The sequence below is a fragment of the Cucumis melo genome, chromosome 3 (genome assembly GCF_025177605.1).
Source record: "Cucumis melo cultivar AY chromosome 3, USDA_Cmelo_AY_1.0, whole genome shotgun sequence".
NCBI classification, from domain to species: domain Eukaryota; kingdom Viridiplantae; phylum Streptophyta; class Magnoliopsida; order Cucurbitales; family Cucurbitaceae; genus Cucumis; species Cucumis melo.
In genome coordinates this window covers 27,988,383-28,002,567 of record NC_066859.1, presented here as the reverse complement: position 1 = coordinate 28,002,567, position 14,185 = coordinate 27,988,383, and the positions used below count along the sequence as shown (strand labels likewise).

Genomic DNA, 14,185 nt, shown 5'->3' with positions numbered 1-14,185 from the left:
GATGTGAAAGCGTAACAAAGATATAGGGATGACTTTTTTAACATCAATTTAAGGAGAATTTTAATTTTATTTGACGACCAAAAATAATAATTATTCCCTTCGAATGAAATTTGTTTTCTTTCTTTTTTGCTGGATTCCAGGAATTTACGAGAAGAAAGGAATAATTTTCTTACACGTTGGATTTCTTTTTTTCTTATAACCAAACAAATATTACAAAATTTATGTGTTTGGGATTTGTTTTTAAGGAATTATGAAAAATAAAATATTTTCATCTTTAATTCTAAAAATTAAAAAAATAATACTTTCTTTATTATATCTTTTAATAAACTGATACAATTACAAAAACCATCTCGAGTTAAGAAAAATATGAAATTAAAAAAAAAACACACAAATAAATAAAGTGAAAAAGATATTTATCGAACTCAACTTAAATGAATACTCTTAAGAGATTTAAATAAGTATTTTTACTAAAATTTACTTAATTGGAAAACATATCAAATCAACACCAAACATTGTGGTTTTATTTTTCAACTTACAAAGAAAAACGATCATTTCATTGGAATTAAAGTATGTTGTGATAAATTAGATAATGATAGTTCAATAGTTAAGTGAGTGGGAAAATAAAAATGGTTGATATTTCTTTCAAATAGATCACGACGTGGCATTATAACATGAAAATGTTGATAGATATTGGCTTATCAATAACCTCACGCGATAGTGTTAAAAGGAAAACTATTAATTATTTTATAAATTAAAAAAAATTGTTTTAAAAAGTAAAATAACCGAAGATATTTATAAATATAATAAAATTTAGATTTATATAGATAATTTTATCGTAACATATTGTCGATAAAAAGTAAAGATTTCATTATATTTATAAACAATGTGAATAACTCATGGTAAACGATTTTAATATTGTTTTAAATCCTTATAAATTTAAAAAAGTAAAAGAGCACTAAAGAAACATCCATGGTTTGTGGACAAAGGGAAAGGTATATGCAAAAAATGGTGTCCTTAGTTGGCATTCAAAACCTAATTTATGAATCTTTGATAACAAAGCAGGCAGCCAGAATTGAAAAGCCCCACTTTTCCACTTCCATATCTCAACATAATTATGTCTCCCCACTCAACAATCTCCTATACATTTTTTTTTTTTATTTATATCCAAAAGCTTAAGATGATGAATGAAGTTAGATTTAATTATGTATTGAACTTTACGAGTTATTACACATTCAAGTCTAATAGTTCATAAACCTTTTAACTATTATATGTTCGTGTCTTTCTTTCATTACGTTTTGAATCTATTGTTGTACAATTGTCGCTATTATCACATAATTTATGCTTTTCGGAAGATTAAATTGATTTTCAACAAATGCTTAGTAAGGATGTTGATCAAATTAAGGATTATGCTTGTATTCTATGAATATAGATATAATTAAAATGTTGCATTTGGACTGGTTTTGAAAATTAATTTTGTTTTAGAAATATAAAGGGAACAAACTTGAAAACTAAAACACAACAACATTCACTTGAGAGATTCATTTATTTTTGAGTGAGAGAGACCTAGACGTCATTTTTGGAAGATGACACGTCATTCGTCAATAATCCTTTTTCTTGAACATAGTTATTATTAATATTTGATGTGACCATTACTTTTTTAATTTGCTGTTAATATTTTTAAAATTTTGATAACAATTATTAAACTTTGTGAACTTTATAAAACATGACTATATTAGTAAATTTAGCATTATTTCTAACCCTCTTAACAAATTTGTAGACCTATAAAATTTAAATATTAAATCAAAATTGGGAAAGTATGTATATTGAAATGTGGAAATAATATTGTTTACGTTATAAAATGTGGACTATTTGTATTTAATTATATGCCTAAAAAGTTTAATTGGATATGGGTGAATATAATAAAATAATGTAGAGGAAAAACCCTTATTTAGTACTCAATTATGAATTGGGGGTTTCAAAGAAATAATCAATAAATGACCCAACAAAGCAATTTGACGTATGGAAAGCAAGAGGAAACTTCAAGGTCATCAAAATCAAATTTTAATACCCAAAATGAATGTCAAATCTCAATTTATCTTCGAGTGTGTGTGTGTAGTAGACAAAATAATTCATTTTCTTCAAGCAATTCACTCAACCCTAAATTCAATAAATTTAATACTCTCACTAATTGATACTCTTTTATATTATTAAGAAAATAATAATGTTTTGAAATTAAAATCCATTTTACTATTATTAATCTGAAACTCTCAACAGATACACAGATTTCCCACTGAATATAGAAAAGTGGTTTGGTTTTGGATCATTGCATGATTCTCTATTCTCTTTCTCAATAATTAGAATTTAATTGCTGACATGTCATCTTAACAATGGGCTGAATTCAATCCCATCCAGTCATCGTATCTTTCTTAAAATATTTAAAAACCATACCCAATGAGCTAACTTGTCCTTTCCTCCATGTGCTCCACCAACTCAACCAGTTTCTGTTCACATCTCCATTCATTTCCCTGCAAAACTTACTCAAAAAGCTGGAAGGATTATGAGACAAATGAAGTTTGAGATGGCTTCTTTTGAAGAACAAAAGGGTGTGAAAATTTTCCGATGAAGTAAACAGGAAATAATGAGTGTTCGAGAGCCTAATCTAAACATGTATTTGAAATGGACTTGTCAATGTCAATTGGGGTTGGTGAAATGATGCAGAAAAATGTCACAGTGACGGTTGTGATTCGATATTCCACAGATTGTTAGACTGAAAGCCATAGAATAAACAAATACCTTCAATCTCATTTCAATATAGACACCAAACAATGACGATACAAATTCATCAACACCTAGATTATCAACCAACAACTACATTTATTAAACTAATGACAATGATAAAATTGAATTAATCACATCATATCCACGTTTTTTATTTCTGTGATCATAAACCAGAGGCTTTGGAGGTGTTAATCACGTTACCATCCGGATTATAGGAGCTTACACCACCACCACCACCGACACTAGGTCTCCCGTGATCAACCGCCACCGGAGCCATGGTCTGATACGGTGGCGCGGTGGTGAAGTAAACTTGTCGGCCGGTGTTGTGATCATATGCAACCTGAGTGTAGCCGGCCTCGTTTACGGTAATCTTGGGCTGCATCATTTGAATCCCCTCTGAAGTGTAAACTCCGACATTTGGTTGTGCCACCGAACTATGAACCTGGGCTTCACGGTATGTTGGCATTCCGTAATAAGGCTGGTGCCCAACTGGTCCGCTGATGGGTCTAAGCGTTTGAGCTTGAAATAAACCCGCGGCAGTCGGAATTAGATATATTGACTGGTCGGTGGCCGGAGCATTGGCTGAAGCAGCTACTGTATAACCACTGGAGATCATCTGCCTGTCGGGGAAGTATGCCGTGGGGACTGCTAATGGTACAGGCAGAGGAACTGCCGCCGGTGGTGGAGCGATTTTCTCTGCAATTTTTGGTGGGTGAGAATCGCTAGCAGAAGTTTTTGAGTTGGTCTCATCGCTGCTTCTCTCATTCGTCACTTGCAATCTCTGCAAGTCCAGAATCTGCTTTTGAAACTCCGACGGAGAAACAGCAGGTTCTCCGACTAAATGACGATCTTCAGATCCACAATCAGACCCAGCGGAAACGTCCTTCACAGCGGTGTTCGAGGTGGGTAAATCCGTCAAGTTAGAACCTGGAACCGGAGTTGGATGGTAACCTTTATCAAATCCAAACAAGAAATCAGGATTCGAGGCAGATCCAGGAGGATCAACAGGCGGGGAGGAAGAATCTTCCAGAGGCTGAATCCGCACAGAATTCAACGCATCGACGAACCATTGCCTGTCCGATTTGGGGTCCTGGGAGGCAAGAATCGTCGGGACAACAGGTGGGTTTAAAGGAAAGAGAAAAAGCCGTAACCTCGCAGGCTTCGAGACACGATACAACCGGTCATACTCCAACATCATGTGCTCAAGATCTTCGTCGTTGGTAACAGATATCAAAGCATCGAGATCTTCGCCAGGAAGTTGGTACTTAAAACAAACAGTAACGTCGCAGCAGAGAGAAGATAACCTGGAAGAAAGAGCAGAGAAAGTGATAGTACGATCGACGGCGAGAATCTTGGTGTCGCCGCCGGTGTAAGTAAGTTGATTGTCGTGAGCTCTGGGTTGTATCTTGCCGCCATAGCTACACATGAATTTGACTTTGTAGCTGTGGTGGGTGGGGTTGAGATTGGTAGAGGGGTCGTCCCAAGAAGGGTTTTCGCAGGAACGAGGAGAGGAGTCGCGAGAATCGGGATAGGAGGAGTAGGAATAGTTATCCATTAGAGAAAGGAATTGAAAAGAGATTGAATAGAGAAATTGAGGAAAGAAGGAGGAGGAGGAGGAGGTTTTAGGGTTCGGTAACCATTAATGATAATGAGAGTTTTTTTTTAACTGAACCTGGAAATTTTTTGGTTACGGCGGAGAAAGGAGGAGGATGGAGGAAGGAGGAAGAAGATGAAGGTGGGGGGGTTGGGTTGTGTGCGTGGGGCCAAGAGTTGCGGCTGTGTGTGGGGGCCCATTAGGAGATGTGTTATAACAGCTGTGGGACCCCATTTGTTTAGTGTTAAAAGAAAGTAGTTTTTGACAGCCAGGTTTTTTGCTTATTTCTGATTTGTTAACAACAAAACAAACGTGAATGTGGTTACTTCAATTACCATAATGCCCTCCATCGAATATTTAAGTTTGCTGTCATTCATTAAATAAATGTAAAAATTAGCGGGAAATAAATAAATAAATACATTTGATTTTTAACAGACTAAATTATTATAAAATGCACCAATGGTCACATTTGATTTTTTGAAAATATTATCTATACCCACAATTTTATATCCATAGTTATCCATTTTCTACTCAAACTCACTAAACAATCAATCAAGTTGAATTGGAAATTAGTGTTTTGTAATAAAAAAGAAAACAAATATAAATTTCATAACTCAAAATCGAAAACAAAATTGTTATCAAATTAGACCTAAATGATATTAAAGAATTTAATTTTAAAATTTATAGCAAACAAAATTATAGAGTCGTTCTTGAGAGACAAAGCGGAAGATAGGGGATATTAGCAAAATTCTTGAAATTTTTAAAGCTGTGAAAAACAACAAAAACATGCTAGGTTTTGATTTATACATTTACTTCCAATCTACATTTCTGTACCTTTTTTTTTCTTTTCTTGTTTTTAATTTTGTTTCTTTTAGTTTCATTTATTTGAAGAATCAAAACTTTCCTATATGTATATCTCAAATAAAATAAAATAAAATAAAAAATCCTATGTCTACATTTCTTATTCTTAGATTTATTATTGTTGTTGTTATTATAATCAATCAAACGTTATATTTTGGTTGATCATTTTACTTTTTTTTTTAAAAAAAAGTTTAGTTGCATAAAGGCAAAAAAATAGCCATTTTTTTTAGGCTTCTTGTCAAATTTATTAAATTAAAAACCATCGCTGATAATATCTATCACCAATAATAACTATCACTGGTATTTTTTATTAGTGATATATGCTTTCGTCAAAAACTTTTCAATTTGAGAAATGGTTCTTTCACACACTTCTTTTTTATTTTTTCATGTTGAAAGCTATTACCAATAACTACAATTAGTGAATATCATTGATAGTTGTTATCGCTTATAGCTACTAGCAATAATAACTAGTTGTCATTGCGAGTACTTTTTCTAGGTTTTATTAAATTGAAAATTATCGAATTTTTTGTTTAAGAAATATATTATTAGTTGATATAATTGATAATGGCTATCAACAATAGCTTTTATCAATGATGGTCAATGAAGGGTAGAGTAACTTTTGATTTGAAAAATAAGGTATCGGTTGCTATAGTCAGCTGCTACCGTAATGACTCCTATAAGTTACAACTTTCAATTTAAAAAAATGTGGTACCAGTTTCTATCACCAATAGCAATGTTGATATCAATTGATATTCCCGATAGCTAATATAAGCAATTTTTCTGTATTGTTATCAATGTAAAATGATGAGGTATAATTAGGCTATCAATTGATAATTTTGATAGCTGCTATCAATGATATTCTTCTATTGCTATCACTAATAATATATATGAGTGATAGCAACAAAATGATATCACCTAGAACATTTATAAGTAATATCCCTACTAGGTTACTATATATATATGATATTAAAATAATGCTACTATGAAGTGATATTGTGCTTGTTTGTTTTTAGCATAAATTGACAAAGAAAAGGGACCATATTATGTCTTTTGAATCACTAATAACATACCATCCATGTAATAACTTTCATCGCTAATAGTATAAATGAAATTAATATATTTGCAAATTTTGTTAAAATAAATGGTTGATTTCAGGTTATGCTAAAATTCAAAATCGAACTTACCAATGATAAATTCACGAAAACATATTGACATATCAGACATGATGTAATCGATAAAAGTCACAAAATTGACCCTCTTAAAAAATTGACCATAGGAACGGTAAAAGATTATTATGTTTGCAAATATTGTTTCTCTTGTATTATAAACTATATTCATTTTCTATTTCTCCCTTGGAAAAGTTCAACATAAGCATTGGGCTTGGTCTTGGGCTTGGGTCTAGTGTTGGGCTCAAGCTTTTCAGCCACATTATAGATCTTGGGCTTGCTACTGTAGGCCCATTAGGCGTGAAATCTAAGAAGCTGTTTTTCTTTTTGGGAAAAAACTGATAAACTGTAACACGGACATTTCTTTTTCAATGATTTTAACACAAGATTACAAATGTATTTCCTCAATTTAATCCTAAAACTTAAAAAGTTTCAAAAACATATTGGTAAGCTTTAGACTAATGTTTTCCCATTTAAATTAGTGTCATTGAAATGTCATACGATTATGCCAAAATTCTCTTAACGAAGAATTTCCCAACTTAAACATAATTCATTATGTCGAAATTTGGTGAAAATCTTATCATTATATTGATAATAATAACAAAAAGAAATGGAAAGAAACTTCCAAAATGTAAGATAGCAAAGTCAATAATGGGGGTGACACAGCACATGGCTTTGAAGCATTATATTATTTTTGTAGCAAAGCAAAACTATGAGTGTTCTAAAAGCGTGGGTTTTTATCCACAATTTGAACTTTGATTAATTTTACACACTATGCTTTTGGAATTTTTTGGTGTATTTTTTAAATACCAAAGTCAAGAACACCAAGCCTCCTTTTTTTAGGGTTCATTATTATTATATATATATGTTTCTATCTGTCTATGGATACATACAAAACTATAGCATTTTTGTTTGAGTTGCATTCAATACCACATTAAACTAAATAAGAACGAGCCAAAAAAGATATATGTTTCTAGCAAAGCTTTGATTGGCTACATTAAATAATGAATTTAACAACAATGATATAGTATATAAGAAAATGTTGTCTTTTTGTTTTTGTTTATTATTAATTTTTTAAAATTTTTAATTTTATATAATTATTCAAAATCTCAATACATAAACAAAGAAAAAAATTATTTTAATCAATTGGATAATGCTTTTAAAAATAAGGAAAAAAGACATTTATAATACGAGGACAATTTTTACATTACATTTATTGAATAGTCTCGTCTTAATAGTTTTAATATTCAAATTTTAAACTATATATTGTCATCATTGTCGATACGAAAACTCATAATATATTCAAACTCTTATTATTCACTCTTGTTTTCTTAAATATTTAATGTTTTCCCCACTCATAAAAAGTCAAACGTGGAAGGTTTAAAGACAGGGCTAATTAAATGTTTTTTCTTCTAAGGAAATATATTTGTAAGATTCCAATAATATCGATAAAGTTAAGTAATCTAATTATTTTGCTCAAACTAAAAAGAGTAGAACATGTACAATTGGTAGTGGCCCATTGTTCAAGATTAATAACGATTTATGAAGTAAATTATATAAAGTTAATGACATTAATTATTGCCTTACTTAGCCAGGCAAATTACTTCCCTAATATGCTACAAAACATCAATAATACAACCCAAAAATAAAAAGCTATTTTGGTTTAAAACCCTTTTTCTACCATGCATGAGGTCGGAACTGATCTTTATCTACTTATTATCAATTTAACTATGCTCATGTAACTAAGTAACAATAGAATAATATAAAATCTGAATTCTATAAAAGCTGTTTTTAAACCATTAAAAAAATTAATTATCAATTTTTTTTAATATGCATTGTTTATATTATTAATATTATTTTTCATTTTGTAAAAAGTGGAGAATATCTATAATTAAGACAATATCTCAATCACATTTGAACTTTTTATTTTTTTTAGTACAAACCACCATTAAATTAATTAGACATAGATAGAGAATAAAGCATAGTTTTCTATTTTTGAAATGTGTGGCAACGATGACACGTGTTTTCCATATTTATTTAAGCCTCAAAGTATAATATAAAGTTTATAAACATTAAATTGACATGAAATGCGACGATCCCTAGAATTGAGTTCACGGGGCAAGACATGTTCTTGTTGGAAATAGGTCCACTTCTTGCTTCACAACTTTACATCACCATATATATATATATATATATATATATATATATATATATATTACTTTAATGTTTATTTGTAAAAGATGCATATCAATGTAAGGAGTTTACACTTCTACCAAAACTAAAGAAAAAAAACACCAACTTTTAGATTCAAAATCAGGAGAATTATTATAGTTCAGTTATCATTGATTTATGTAAAAATTAGTATAATTTGTAATACCAAGTTTATTATGTTATTGTATTTTTTTTTTTTATTGTTTTTATGTTCTATGGTCGCATTTTTATTTTCACCTCCAACTCTTCGTATATTTTAATACCCTTCAAAATTCTTAATAATCATGAATATATTCTAACATAACAAACAGTTCTAAATTATTAGAACAAACCTACCAATCCAAACAAATCTCTTAAATCAACACATTCGTGTATGTTAGTCTAATATGAACAACGTCATGCTGGACATATTATCATCATTAATTAAATGATTTTTTCATATAGTTCTAGTGGAGAAAAGTGTATATGTGTGTAGGACAAATAGAGGTGCATAGATGATACGGTGACAAGGACAACACGTGAGAGATGAAACATGGTGGGGGCTCTGCGGGCACAAATTCACATACACACAAAACCCTACAACATCTTCAAATGTGTTTAACAAAAATTATCATCAATTCTAATTCTTATTCTTCTAAATTTTCAATATCAAATATCGTATTTTTTATAAATCTTAAATTTAACTTTGAAAAAACTTCTAATATTTTATAGAATCCATTCGATATATATTTATATTAAGAAACTAACTCATAATTTAATCAATAATATATTACTTTATAACGAAATGAGTAATATTTCGATGGTACTAAAAAATTATTATTTACTTTATCTGAACGTCAAATAAAGGACCCAACCTAACCGAACTCGACCCCTATGCTTTCCACGAAAAGCCCTACTTTCAAACTGTACCTATGTATTATTGCATTGCGTTGCATTTTGTTTTGGAATTTGGACCCTTCATTCTTACACTTTTCTCATTTCAATATAAATAGTTTTTTTCAGAAATCAAAACAAAGCACTACCCGACGAATTTGTTGCTTCAAGGGACCCCTTCTGTGATATTTCTCTCACTAAGTTATAGAGAGGGAAAAGGGTGGTTTTGAAGTTTTGTAAAATTGCAGTTTACTCCCTCTCAACATTATATAATAATATTGTGGGCTGCCCTCAAAAAACCACTTTTGGAAGACACACACACACACACACACACTTTTTTGAGTTAGGGGAGAGGGGGGTTGTTGTTGTTTTCGTTGTTTGTGTGCATGGAAAGGATTGGGGATTTTGGATTGAGGTCTCGTGATACACACTCATGTCCTTGGCTCCTTTTTTAATTTGTCTCTTTACTTAATTGCTCTTTTTTCTTTTTATCTTCCAAACTAATATCAATTTCAATTGGATTGCACTTCGTAATTATCAAACTTATTTCTAATGGAGATTTTCTTTTTTCTTTTCTATTTTAATGTCGAAATAAAAATGAAAATTGTTCGGAGACTTCGTCAACACAAAGCTTTTTAACTCTTTTGTTAACGTTACTAAGTTATTTTTAGATTATTTTTTTTCTCGCTTTTAATTTCTTCTACTTATATAGCTTTCTTCCTTTTCATTTTTGCTTTGTTTTTACTCATTTTTTCGTTATTTTACATCGATTTTGTTCATTGATGCTACGTTGTTGCCATTATGGATCAAAAGTTAATTACATGGAACATAAGGTAGCGTGGTCAAGTCAATGCCAAAGATTAAAATAGTGTTGTCGGTGCTAGATATGATATTTAGCGAAAGTAGACCCGAGAAAAAAGATAGGTTGGAAAAGTACTATTGTGAGCGACTAAAAGAACTTTTGATTTTGTGTTTTTAATAGGTTTTTAATCTTTAAGAAAATGTCGAAAAGATTAATGTGATACATATATTAGATACGTACAAAACAACAAGTTCAAAGTGATTTATTAAAATACAAAATGAAAAATTCAGGAACTAAACTTAGTAACTTGACCGGACGAAAAAATTAAAAAAAAAAAAAAAACATCTCGGTTTGAATACATTTAAAGAATATAATAGTAAAAAAAATATATGAAATTTTATTTTGTATCCAATTTAGCTTAATACTAATCGAAGCATAGATTAGCTATTAAAGACATTAATTAATAGAATACTCTTAAAAAAGAGATCAGACAACCGACAATGTTGATTATGTTTGGAGTTATTGTTTATAGTAATTTGCTATAAACACTTCAATAATGTGTTAATCATGTAATAATATTGATGATTGATTATTAGGATCATCTCAATTATTAATTAGAGAAAAGAATAATAAAAATAGGATATATATATATATATATATATATATATATATATATATATATATATATAGATGTGTTAGATTTAGGATGTAAATTGTAAATTATTGAGGACTATAGCTAAGGTCATCTCTTGTCTCCCTTCCCTCTTCACATGTGATCTCTCAATATCTCTACACCAATCTAATAACTTTAATTATTATATATTTAACTCAAATTATTTATTATAAGGACTATGTTTGTTATATAATTAGAATTAATGATTTTTTCACTTTAACATACTAAATTAATTTGTAATCTTTTTCTTTTTTAAGTATAATAGTTTGCAAATTTCACGTACCTTATTTCAAGTTCGACCCAACATTATTTCATATATATTTTAGAACATCTCATCTATGACTAATTAATTTCTGTTTGGGTTGTTTTTTTTTTTTCCACATTAAACGATTGAACAATTTTTATTAAAAAAAATTACAATGACTATTGATAAATATGGGGTTGTTTTTCAAGAGAATCACAATATAAAATTTAATTCAATCATTCCTAGTTGTATGCACATGTTTTGTTGTACTTGAAAAAAGTACCTTTTCTCTTTTACTCATTTGGTGCGAAGCAAACATCAAAACACATTTTATGTATTGAAATAACTTTTTTATTTTCAATCAAAACATAGTAATTAAAACTTCTTAAGACAATTAATTAGAAAAACATTATATGGTAAATAACAAAAATGTATGGAGGATGGCATAAATATAGTACTTTAATTAATTGATAATAGCCTTTAGGCAATAAGGTAGCCATGAGTACCATTAATTTAATTAGAATTGCCATAGATTTTTTTTCTTCCAAACTTTGATATAAAAAGTTTGAGATCCAAAGAAAATAAAAATGACATTAATTACCTAATGTTATAGCATGTGAATATTAGATTCCTGTAGGGGTTCTGTCTTTTGGTACTTTGATGCCATAACCATATGTCTTATTCTTAAAAGATAGATAGCCTATTAGTAGTCTCTCTTTTACTCCAACTAAGTACTTCAATATATATATATATATATATATATAAACTCCATCACCAAAGAAACTATTGATAGGTAGCTTCTAAATTTTAGGTTTTCTGCTCATTTTAATTTTATTTTGGTTAGGTAAACAAGTGATATTGTTTTCAAATTCGCAATTTGTTATTTAATAATAGGTAGCTTTCTCTTTTAAATTTTAAATTAGTTAGTGTTTGTTTGTATTGAATTAAGAAAAAAAAATAGTTTTTTATTTAAAAATGTCACATTTTTATTTAAACTCAAAACTTTTTACATTTAAAAATTATTTGAAATGGTTGTAAAATATTTTAATTTTTTCTATAATTATTTATTTTTTGAAAAATTTAAACGGTTGAAAATACATCCACAATTTCCACCCAATTATAATGATGCATTTTAGATTAATAATTTTGGATTTCACTTAAAAGAAACCATGTTTAAAAAATTGTTTTCAAATTTAGAAAAATAAACTAAAATATTTACAAACGTAACAAAATATCACAATTTATTTATAACAAATCACAGTAAATTAGTATACGTGTCAATCACAACGTAGATATATATATAGTAGTTATCGCAAACATAACTATGATAATTTACTATGTTTATATATGTTTTTAACGGTTTATAATTTAAATTAATTCGTGGGTTTAAATGTATGAAAAAGATAATAATAGGAAGAAAAAAAATCCCCTTTTACTTGACTTACATGATTATCTTGTTCTTCTCTTTTTTTTTTTTTTTTTTTTTTTGTTAAGAATTTCAACCATTGTGTAATGAAGTAGAAAAATGTATCCAAAAAGAAAAGTTTTTAACTTTTCACCGATGTAGGGTAAAAATGTCAATGTCTTGGCTTTAAGAGATTCTTTAACCCTTTTCATCCCATCCCTTTGTTCAACTCTTCCAACACTCTCTCATTTTTGTTCACTTTGGAATGCTCAAACTGTACGGACCCCCCCCCCCCCCCCTCCCTTCTTCTTTTCCTTTCAGACTAAGAACAATAATTAAACGAACCCAATTTTTCCCTTTCTTGATTTTCCTCTTTTGGTAATTAAAAAGAAGAATTCCACAGCCGCCGCGACCACAGGCTGGCCGGCGATGAAAGTTTCCGGGGGGGGGGGGGGGGGGGGGGCAGTGCAGATGTAATAGTGGCAGAGCACGTTGATGAACAACAGACTTGACTTGACAACAGATAATGTTGGTTTGGTCTAATGTTCTCTTCTTCTTCTGTCAAGTTGTGTATCGTAGTTTGTCTGTGTTCTTATTATAGAGAAGAAAATTAAATGTCTTGTGAATTAAATAAAATATGATGCGTAAACAGTTTTATTTTATTGAAATATTTTGTAGTTTGTAGTACAAAAGAATAATAATAATTATTATTATATGTTCGTTTTTTAAATCATATTGTATTATGATCTTACACTGTTTTAGAATTCGAAGATTTAGGACATTGTTATACAAATTTAAGTTACAAGTTTTAAAAGATTTTTACTCAAATGAGATTTTTTTAAACTTATAAAAATTTAGAGGTAATTGTTTTAATTTAGCTAAGATACAATCCGAAGTGGTTGAGCTTATAATTTTATTTGTTCTACATGTGATTTAGTTCGATTTCGGGTCTAAAATTTAAAATAGTTAAATAGATCTATAAACTTTCAATTTTGTATAACATTTTTTATTTTAATAATTTTAATAAAGATAGTTAGAATGAATACCAATTTTAAAAATAATAATCAAGTATATAGCAACTTTTTTAAAAAAATAGCAAATATAGCAAAATTTATCGGTGATAGACTTTCACCACCGATAGATTTTTGTAATTTATCAGTAATGGGCCAATATTTGTAAAATAGTTTATCATATACTCTTATCAATGATAGACTTTGACGAATTTACTATGTTTACAATTTTTTAAAAATGTTGTTATATACTCAATTATTTTAAATCTAATTATTATATTTATAACTATCTCTTTTATTAGACATAAAATTAAATTAAATTTAATATCTAATAAACCAGACGTTAAACTTTCGATTAAGCCCAATCAAATTTAAAGTTTAAATACTTACGGGGTATAACTTAAAAAGATCTATCAAACTCGTTCTTAATACAAAATTGAAAATTCAAAAACTTGTTAGATTTTTTTTTTTTTAAAAAAAAAACTATATCTTATATTTTATTTATTTTGGTGTGGGTGATTCCTTTTAACTTTGTTTGTGTTGTGAAAAACAACAAAATTAGCATTAA

General features: G+C 29.1%; 1 protein-coding gene across 1 annotated transcript; it reads right to left on the bottom strand.

Annotated features, from left to right (window-relative positions):
- Window positions 1-2,782: 2,782 nt before the first annotated feature.
- LOC103488147 (uncharacterized) lies at window positions 2,783-4,609 on the bottom strand. The gene has a single exon (XM_008446741.3). It carries the CDS (start codon window positions 4,331-4,333, stop codon window positions 2,942-2,944), a length of 1,392 nt encoding a protein of 463 aa, XP_008444963.2. The 5' UTR covers window positions 4,334-4,609; the 3' UTR covers window positions 2,783-2,941.
- Between the last annotated feature and the right edge of the window lie 9,576 nt (window positions 4,610-14,185).